This window comes from Ictalurus furcatus, chromosome 4 (genome assembly GCF_023375685.1).
Source record: "Ictalurus furcatus strain D&B chromosome 4, Billie_1.0, whole genome shotgun sequence".
Classification (NCBI taxonomy): domain Eukaryota; kingdom Metazoa; phylum Chordata; class Actinopteri; order Siluriformes; family Ictaluridae; genus Ictalurus; species Ictalurus furcatus.
This window is the reverse complement of record NC_071258.1, coordinates 7,607,535-7,617,919: the sequence shown is the minus strand read 5'-3', so window position 1 is coordinate 7,617,919 and position 10,385 is coordinate 7,607,535. Positions and strand designations below refer to the sequence as shown.

General features: G+C 38.6%; 1 protein-coding gene across 1 annotated transcript in view; it reads left to right on the top strand.

Moving 5' to 3' along the window:
- The first annotated feature begins 280 nt into the window (after window positions 1–280).
- Window positions 281–10,385, top strand: part of cstf3 (cleavage stimulation factor, 3' pre-RNA, subunit 3) — a 28,954-nt gene continuing 18,849 nt past the window's right edge. The window contains exons 1-3 of the mRNA XM_053622710.1: window positions 281–435; window positions 3,025–3,126; window positions 3,286–3,381. Coding sequence (XP_053478685.1) covers window positions 409–435; window positions 3,025–3,126; window positions 3,286–3,381 — 225 coding nt within the window. The 5' untranslated portion in view covers window positions 281–408. The remainder of the gene's footprint in view (window positions 436–3,024; window positions 3,127–3,285; window positions 3,382–10,385) is intronic.

Genomic DNA, 10,385 nt, shown 5'->3' with positions numbered 1-10,385 from the left:
GATTTAACGCGCCACGTGCTTACAAACAGGTTTCTGATTGGACAGTTGAGAACGGGTTCGTGTCAAGGAACTTGCAGAATTTAAATATAAATTCTTTTTAAATACCACTACTACTAGTAATAACAATAATATACAGACTTGTTTAATGATCTGATATTGGATACATATCGTGAATTAAGGGGCGGAATTTGCATGGCTATAGGTGGCAAAACCAGTGGGCAAAACAGCCAGTGCTTCTAGTGCACTTCCGGTGTCACCGGAAGTAGCCGAGCTAAACTCGCCATTTTATGAGATGCATAAAGAAACAGACAGGCCATGCTGAAATAGAGTCCTGTTTTATGGTCTAAATGTGTTTATAAGTGCATTTGGAGGTTTAGTAAAAAATAGTTGCGTCTTTGTAATTCGATAATGTCTGCAGAAGTCGCTCCAGATCAGGTAATAAAAAGCGTTTTTTTAAGTTTGTTTTTCTTAGCCACTTTTGTAATTCATTAATGTTTTGCGGCCTTGTTTGGATATGAGTTAGAATTACAGTTCCGATAAATCAGTGAGTGATGTTAGTTAATGTTTAGTGCAGTTTAAGACCAGGTGCTGTGTCGGATAAAACCGCCGTGTTATTGTTGGTTGTTTTTTTGTTTTAAATTAGACGTGTAAAAGCCTAGTGAAATGACTCGGTTATATTAATATAGGAGGGCGGATTGGCTGCTGTGATGAGAAACTGTTCTTTATTCGTAATGCCAGTAAGTCAACGCGTAAATGTGGTGCTATAAGTGGCTAAAGATTACAAAAAAATAAATAAATACTAAACTCTGTTATAAAAACAATTGCTCCTGCCATTGTTACGTTTTTATCTGCTAAACTAGCTAGCAAGCTAATGTGCTAACATGCCTAAAAAGCCCAGTCGATGGATACATATAGGAGGTAAATAAGTTAAAGCCAGGAATGTTGGCTTTAAGATTCCTTTTCATACAGAATAGCCTTTTATATTGAAGTTATTTGTGAATGAGTGTAGAAGTTGTGATTTGTATAAGTACCCCCCCCCCATCCTCCCAAAGTAAACCTTCTACATTAGTGTTTACCTTAATGAACCTTAGTTCATCAACCAGTATTATTACTGTTTTAGCTCAGCTTACACAAAGGAACTACACAATGTTGTTGAGACAGACAGCTATTACTATTAAACTCCGCTTTGCTCTGTTTTTCCTTGTGGTGTTCAGCACTTCTTGCAGTGTTTCCCAAATCTGTCCTCTAACCTCACATTAACACTAGCAAGCGACAGGTTCTTTTAATTTTCTACTTGTGTGTGATTTCATCAGCCATCGATTTGTGGTTTTCTCAGTTCTGTGCAAAAAAAAAAAAAAAAGACAAGATATGACCTGTGAAGCAACACATGATCGCCTCGAACGAGTCCTTGGACCAATCCTTGGACCAATCCGACGTGGTCTGATGTTTCTTCAGTTCCCTACCCATGACTACCTCTGATTAGTTCCCATTTACTAAAAAAACAGACAAAAATTAAGCCTGTATGTTAGATGGAAATCAAACTTGAGTACATTTTAAACGAAAGTGGTGTAAATGTTTTATTGTGAGCTCCGAGTTATACATTTTGGTTACTACACAGTGTCCCAGAAGTCTCCATACATAAGGGGAATTGTAATAAATAAAACAGGATTTATTCACACACCATCCTCCTTTTTTTGCTTCTTTTTTGGAGAGTCGTGTCTGCCACTCATGATGAACGTGTGTTAACATGTCTGGTGTTACGCATGTGATTGCATGTTCATCGCAACCTTGCGACAGTTTCCTGATCCATGAGAATGATTTCAATACATTCTTCTTTTGTCAACAGTGTTCTTAAAGGCTATCTGGCGGGGGAGGGGAAAAATATATATGTATATGTATGTATTTTGCCAAATTGTGGAGGACATTTTGCCAAAAAGTGTTAATTTCCCTTATGTATGGAGACTTTTGGGACATTCTGTACTGTTTCTTCATTGAAAATGAAATAAATAATAATAAAAAAAGAATTAAACCATCAACAAGTCACTTGTTGCTAGCTAGGGTGATCATAGGGAAAGACTCCAGCTGTTTTTTTTTTTTTTTTTTTTTTTCCCTTTTTCTTTTCCCCCTGCTCAAAACTATGCCGCAGGAGACAATAAATACCCGGTGCAGGTGTTTTAGGAGGATTGTTTTGGGAAATGCTGTCTTAACGCACTATGTGTTTTAGCCATAGTCTGGTACACAGGTTCCTAATCCTCATCCTGGAGAACTCTCTGTCAGTCCCTTTAAGAATTTTGCAATAGCAGAAATTAATGCAAAAACCAAGCAAACTCCACAGTATTCTGAGGAGCTCGCTATTTTTGAAAATTACCATAGATTTGTGCAGACTCGGGCCAAGACGCGTTGTTTGATGTCATAACGACGCACATTCAACCAAAGGCCTCTTAGATTTACATGCGTCAAACAAATGTCCTGTTAACCAACGAACATCACAGTGAAAGACCGTGCAAAAAAAAAAAACACTGTACAATTGCAGTTTCGCCAATTCAAATAGTTTTCCACAAGAAAAGGCTAAAAAGTTGCAGCAAAATTCTGTATGGATTGCTCTGCCCTGCACCCTTTAGTTTTTCTCAGGAATTGCTTCAGGTAGGACTTGGTTCTCCAGGATGAGGGTCGGGAATGTCTGGCCTGGCAATATTTCACTTATTTCCTCCATTATTATACAATTCCTGTATGAACTGGTACAGCGTGTTTGCTTTATCTAAAGAGAAAGCCGAGCTGTGCAATCGTGCAGCTGTCTCAGTCTGGGAATACCACACTTCGGCATACGGAATACTTGCGTCAGATTTTTTAGTTTGGTCCGTTTCCGTAGAGTTCACTAACGGGGTTCCGAGACCACGCTGTTGCTAGGTTCCCATCTCCAAGGTGTTATGTTTGAAACCTGTTTCTTGCATGAGGCACACAAGGCTTGTGTTTCTGTAAATCTGTTCGTCTGTTGATTTCATTTGCGATTTGTTTCCACGGCAGGCTCCGGAGTATATTCCAGAAAAGGTGAAGAAGGCAGAGAAGAAGTTGGAAGAAAACCCATATGACCTGGACGCATGGAGCATACTGATTCGAGAAGCACAGGTTTAGTGACACAGGGTTGCATTCCTTTTTACCCGGGGTGACTTAATCGGGGGAGTTGAAATTGGGATGGTGGGGGAGGGTTTTTGCCTATCTGACCCTGCCCTTAAATAAACTGATGATTGTACTTTCATGTATGTAAATGCATTTTACTTCTTCTAGAACCAACCTATAGATAAAGCAAGGAAGACGTATGAGCGACTTATCACCCAGTTCCCCAGTTCGGGCAGATTCTGGAAGCTATTCATTGAAGCTGAGGTTAAATTCGATTTCTTATTCCTATTTATGTGTGCAAGCAATCTCATTTCGTATTCGGATCAACAATGTGACTTTCACACACACCTCAAACAGCAGTACTGGGTCGGGGAGGTTGGGGCGGAGGGGTTTGTAACCATTATTTTTCTTTACTTTTCAATTATTTTGAGGTTAAGTTCATATTGTTGCATGTTTTATCTGCAACAGCATTAAACTCTTTTAATAGTATCAGAGTGCTTTAGCCTTTTATTCACTTGTTGTGTCAATTTCTTGCCTCCTGTGTCATTTCTTTGAGGTCATTGTGGATTATCTGTGTGAACACTGCAAGATAGATCTGTGCATATTAACACATTTTGTTCTTTGTCCAAACAAAATGTTACGGCCAGTTTGCAGCATAATTTTATACTCATTTTAAGCAAGAGTTACATCTCATCTCAGTTTTCCCCAATATTAAAAAATTGATAAATTAATTAAATTGTTCCACACATTTGAGGCACATGACCTTCAAGTTTAGGAATAGTTTTAAACAAAAAAAAAAGTACACAATTATATTTGTCAATCAAGACATGTTTGGATTTGACCTGAAACTACAAGGTTACAAAAAACCTATAGCTACCAGTTTAGCATTGTGCAAACTGCATGCCCAAGGGTGCTTTCACACATGCAGTGTTTAGTCTGAGTGGAGCCCTGGTGTGTTCTCCCACTCCGTGCAGTGCTTGAGGCAGGTGAAGAACACCACAATCGCACTCGCGATCCGAATCAACAAAAGTGCAGGATGTGAATCCAACATGCCATGTGTTTCGAACTTTTTTTTTTCTCCTGCAGTTTTTTTTTATGTAAATTTTTATTTTTTGGTGTTAAATGCTATTTGCTATACCGAGCCAATACATAGACCTGTAGCATTGTGAAATGAGTTCTGGAGGTATGGACCACCAAACAAGAAACCAGAATATACATTGGATGAGATTCACAGTGTACTAAATTAAGTATTTATTTAATAATCTAATTTATTTAGCGCATACTCTTTGTTCGTTGTCCTTGGGTCGTTTAAATATATATTATATATGCGTACGCATTTTGTGAATGTTCGTTGACTTTTTGCCATCCCCGTATTTTTTTTAACAATGATTGAAAGAGTTGCAAAAATGTTTTCAGCCTTAAATGCCACCTTGCCAACGATTTATTTCTTTAATTTTAGTTTTTGGTCTGATTAAAGTCCCCTCCGATGAATATGAGAAGAGTTCAGAATTTCAGCTTTAGTTTCTTGGTATTTGTGTAGATGTGTTAAATGACGTAGAACTTAGCACGTTTTCTATCGAACCACCCAATTTTAGGTGAGCAAAAATATTGGAACATGGGACTGATGGATGTGTCTTGTTACCCGGGTATGTCCTGTTAGATTGATTGTTTAAACAATAAAAAGCTCTGAGCATCTACTATTGGTTTTAGACTTTCAACTGTTGAACTGTTTCATCTGTGAAGACTGCATTTGTTGTTAAAAAGGATAAGCCAACATGAAGATCAGTGAGCTGTCTATTGGAGAAAAGCAAGCCTATTTGAAGCTGAGAACAAGAGGGGAAATCAATCGGAGGCATTTCACAAATATTGGGCATAGCCAATACAACAATTTGGAATGTCCTGGAAAAAGAAAGAAACCACCCGTGCACTGAGCAACAGACACCGAATGGGTCGTCCAAGGAATCAACAGCTGATGACAAACATTGTGAGAGCTGCTGAAGGAAACCCCCCCCAAAACAACAGTTAGTGACATCACCACCAACTTTCACAGGGCAGGGGTGAAAGTAACGCAATCCACTGTTTGAAGAAGCGTTTGAGAGCAGAAATATTGAGGCCATGCATAGAATCAGAAGGTCAGATTGGAGTTCACAAAGAAATACAGAGAGGGTCCACAGCATTTCTGGAACCAAGATTAACCTCTAACAAAGTGATGGAAAGGCCAAAGTGTGGAGAAAGAAAGGATCTGCTCATGAGCCAAAACATACAAGCTCATCTGTTGAACATGGTGGAAGTAGTGTCATGGCTTGGGCTTGCACGGTTGCAACTGGAAAAGGATCACTAATCTTTCTTGATGTAACTCATGATGGTAGCTGCAGAATGAATCCAGAAGTTTACAGGAACATCTTGTCTGCCAATTTACAAAGAAATTCATCTAAATTAATCAGGAAGAACTTTATCATGCAGCAAGACAATGATCCAAAACACACTGCCAACTCAACAAAGGACTTTATAGGGGGGAAAGTGGAAGGTTTTATACTGGCCAAGTCAATTACCAGACCTTAACCCAATTTGACCATGCATTTCACCTCCTGAAGAGGAGACTGATGCGAGAAATGCCCCGAAGCAAAGAGGCTGCAGTAAAAGCCTGGAAAATCATCCCAAACAAAACAGAAACCGACAGTTTTGTGATCTCAATGATTTACAGGCTTGATGGAGTTATTTCAAGCAAGGGATATCCAACCAACTATTAAGTGTTATTTATTTTGGTTTACTTCAAGACTTATCTGTTCCTATACTCTTGCTTGCCTAACAATTGGGCGGTCTGATACAAAAGGTACTGTGTTTTATGTTGTGTAATATGTCTAGATGTAAATACCAGGAAATAAAAGCTGAAATCCTAAACTCTCGTCTCATACCCGTCTATTGTTCTCAAACCCAAACAAATGAACTGGCCTTGCTGTTCCAATAGTTTTTGAACCGAAACCAAATAGCGAATGACAGGTGTCACTTTCGCCCTGATTCGGACTGATAGGAAGGCGATTCACATTCAAATTTTTTATTTATTTTTTTATTTTTAATTATTATATATAAAAAAGTTCACACTTATTTTATTTATGACTGAGCTGAACACTTTGTTTTGAGGCGAGTGTGTGCTTTTAATTTTGCACTTGCATGATGCTAACTGGTAGCTGTAAGTTTGTTTGACTTCCTTTTACATCACAATCAGAACTATAATTAAGTTTAAAGTATGATAGTAATTGTCCATGGACTACAAGTTAATAAAGTGGATAACATCTGCACTAACATGGTAAACAGCTCCCGAGTGACACAACCAGGAGATCGCAAGTTTGAATCCAGATGATGTCACGGTCATCCGTGGCCGGGAGCCAAAGGAGCAAAATTGTCCGAGCTCTCTGGGTGCTCCTCGTCAATCACAGTGACACTAACAAATCGCGGGCGTCTGTGAGCTCATGTATGCGGAAGAGGGCAGATAGCGCTTTCCTTTGAGTGTGTTACTCTGCCTTGTGATGCAGAATGAGCAGCAGTTTGAAAAAATGTGGTAGCTAGCTTCACGTGTTTTGGAGAAAGCACGTGTCAGCCTTTACCTCCATGATTGGTAGTTGTTTTATGATAGGGGAGTGCTGCTTGGGTGGGAATTGGCATGTGACCAAATTGGGAAGAAAATACATGAGGGGGGAGCATGGTAAGTATTTCACAACTAACAAACGTGCATGGTTTGTACGTTTGCCCTCAGTTTCTTACAAGATTAAGTTTAATACTTTGCTGATTCTTTTCTTTTTTTTCTTTTCTTTTCTTTAAATTGGCTTATACACTAGACTGCCAAAAGTTTGTGGACAACTGACCATCTCACCCATATGTGCTTTTTGAACATCAAGTTCCAGATTTAGCCTCCCTTTCCTGTTTTAATCTCCACTCTTTTGGTAAGGATTTCGACTAGTTCAGACATGTCCAATCTTATCTGGAAACGGCCGGTGTGGGTGCAGGTTTTCATTCCTATCAAGCAGGAACCACACCTGAGTCTGTTGAAACCCGAGCTCAAGTGGTCAAACGGCTGGAATCAGGCGTGGCTCCTGCTGGATTGGGACGAAAACCTGCACCCACACCGGTCCTTTCCGGATAACATTGGACATCTCTGGAGTAGATTTTGGAGTATGGCTGTGAGGATTTCCCCATTAAGCCACAAGAGCATTAGTGAGGTCAGAGGTCTCCAAGGTGTTCAATCAGGTTGAGGTCAGGGTGCACTCGGAGTGCAGGTCACTCAAGTTCTTCCACTCCAACCGTGGCACACCGTGTCTTCATGTGCACAGGATGGACTCCTGGTTCCAGGGAAGGGAAATTGTAATGCATGATATTAATGTGTGCTTACAACTTTGTGGCCACAATTTAGGGAAGGCCCACCTATGGGTGTGATGGTCAGATTTCCACAAACTTTTGCCCATATAGTGTATTTTGTACAGATTTCATACACACACACACACACACACACACACACACACACACACACACTGCTTTTATGGAATAGCTGAGATTCAATAGTTTAAGCCAGTGGTTTTCAACTCCAGACCCAGGAACCTGCTGCCCTGCACAGTTTGAACTGAACCAGGAAGTGATCCAGCACATGGGCAGCATGGGTTTACACTCATTCCTTTCCAGGCTTTAAGTTAGATTGAGTGGGTTGAAATTTGAATTAGTTCTGATCTGCAGCTCTTGATCTAATTGAGTTAGTCTCATTAATTAAAAAAAAACCCCAACAGCTAAATTTGAGAAAGCATTATCAAATGGTGTATTTCGATCATGTAATGTCTTACTATCTGTAGTCCATTCAGGTGTTGAATAGCACTAACTCTGACTGATGAAAGTGTAAAGTAGTATCGTCTTCTATCTGGCTGCCCAATGAAACAGACTTGTATTTGGACGTTTCAGAAACACTGGCTTATACCACAAAAAGAGAGCCTGCTACATATTTAATGTTTACATAGGCCATTCAAAAGTCCCCTAATGAGTAACACTTAAACCACTTAAATCATAATGCAGCAATGTATTAAATGTTTCATATGTAAATAGAATTATAAAGGCAAAACAATCTTCATGCACTCGGTGCTATTACACACGTATAATTCCTGTGTCTGATAACAACAAACTATTAATTATCACCTGGGCTGGTTTTGTAGATTGTTTAAAGTTAAAAGGAGCCAAATTCATTAAAAAAAAATTCTTTTCATTTGAATTTTTTTAATTGAGTGCTTGCATATAGCAATGTCTGTCCTAATGTCTTTCTTTTATATTCCGGTCATACCTGTGGTGGTGGTCATACATCACTCAGCCGTCCACAACCAGTAAACAGACATCACTTTAAACAGAGTCGAATTCATTTGTTCACATTGTTTTCTTTTCCTTTATGCATACGTAGTATAATTCATAACCCATTTCCTCTTTTACAATTCCTGTGCTGGCTTCACCGAAGTATTATACAGTTAAACATTATTACTTTTCATTATGATATGGCTAATATGTGCCATGATAACCTGCATAATATAACCAAAGGCTTGTGGAAAACAGGAAGTGATCTTTTTTTTTTTTTTTTTTTTAGAAGCATATTATGAATCTTTTAGCCTGTCTGCTTTACTCTTTCTATTAGGGTTCTGCATGTTTGGCTTACAAAGTTTAAACTTTTTTTTTTTCCTTCTCTGTAATAAAACTGATTGATAAACAAGAAATTTGTTGAATTATTGGGCTGTAATTTTGTGTCTGTGACAGACTGGCTTTGCGTGTGTCTCTGTGTGTGTGTCTCTGTGTGTGTGGAAGAGAAGTTTGGATTTCACATCAGTTCTCAAAATCCCCCCTCCCTTTTTTTTAAAATTGAAATTTAAACAGCAGCTTTAAAGAATTTTTTTTAGTAGCTGTAAAATGTCTATAGAGTTGTGTATTTAATCATAGACTTTGTATAAAACATTTCTTAAGTGCTAGAGTAGCTCATTTCTATCTGCAGTGCCTGAGCATATAAACACTAACTGTTGCCTGTCTTTGTATAGTTATGATACTATTATTGATAATCCAGTATTTTTATATGAATAAACTACTTTTTGATTGGATGTTCTGCTAATAATTTTGTGTGTGCAACTTTAAATAATAGACCGTTCTTGCATTAGGTAGATTTTCAATTGCGTGCATTTGCATTTCAGTGTTTTCTGCCCTAACGTCCTATGCTGGACATGATCGTGTGCCGTGAGCTCCTTGCTAATCTGGTACAAACCATATTACGTTTCAGTGCTGTTACTGTAAATCATTTTGAAATCGCTTCTTTGAGATTGTACTGTCAGAAATGCAAGATGAACACTTGCCTTTTGAAAGTTTAGGCCGTTACAGACCTTTTGAGATTCTGCTGAACTTTTCATCACAAGTCCTCTTGGAGGTTTTTTGCTGCTTGTTTACAGATTGGTCAGATTTTCCTTGTTTCAATGTTTGTGTCACACTAAGGAAATGTCAAAGTAAAATAAAATGACTTGTATACTGGCAAAATTGCATCCTGAGTATTTTATAATGCTCATTCGATCTTCTTGCTTTTGTCTCACCTTCTTTCTTACACACTGCTTCGTACGGTGTGTATTTAAGGAGGCATTGTACTCTGACATCAGGTGGCATTCTCGACCCAATTCCCACTTTATTACTGTTGTACGTTGTGGCGGAATGACAAACAGAAATGGTTTACATATTTATATTGTTTGTACCCCATTTCATTCACATAACAGAAAGCAAGACGACTTCTGTGACCCATATAAATGATCCAGTGCTCTCGGCAGTGTGTTGTATTTAGATCCGAATTAATTCACAACAAGGCCTCTGAGCATTACATTTTATCATCTTAAAAGATGTGCAAAATATCCATACTGTTAGTTGAGAGGTTTTCGCTCATTCCAAAGCACCCCTCCATTTGTTTTATACTAATTCTATTTTTATTTTAAAGCACCGCATGACCAAAAACCAAACGTCCCATTGTGAATGCTTATACTGGAAACATAATTTGGGGGGAATAATGGCAAAACAGATGCATCCATGTACAGGCTTTGTGTTGTGTGGTAATGGGGTTTTGTATGAATTTCACATTGTTGATCTTAAAGGGAGAATGTGTGTGAGTGAGAGAGAGAGAGTGTGTGTGTGAGAGGTGATGATGATGATGATGATGAAAATATTCTCATACTTTTCCCTCGAGCAGAATCGTGCTTTAATAACGACGGTTTTGAAATCTG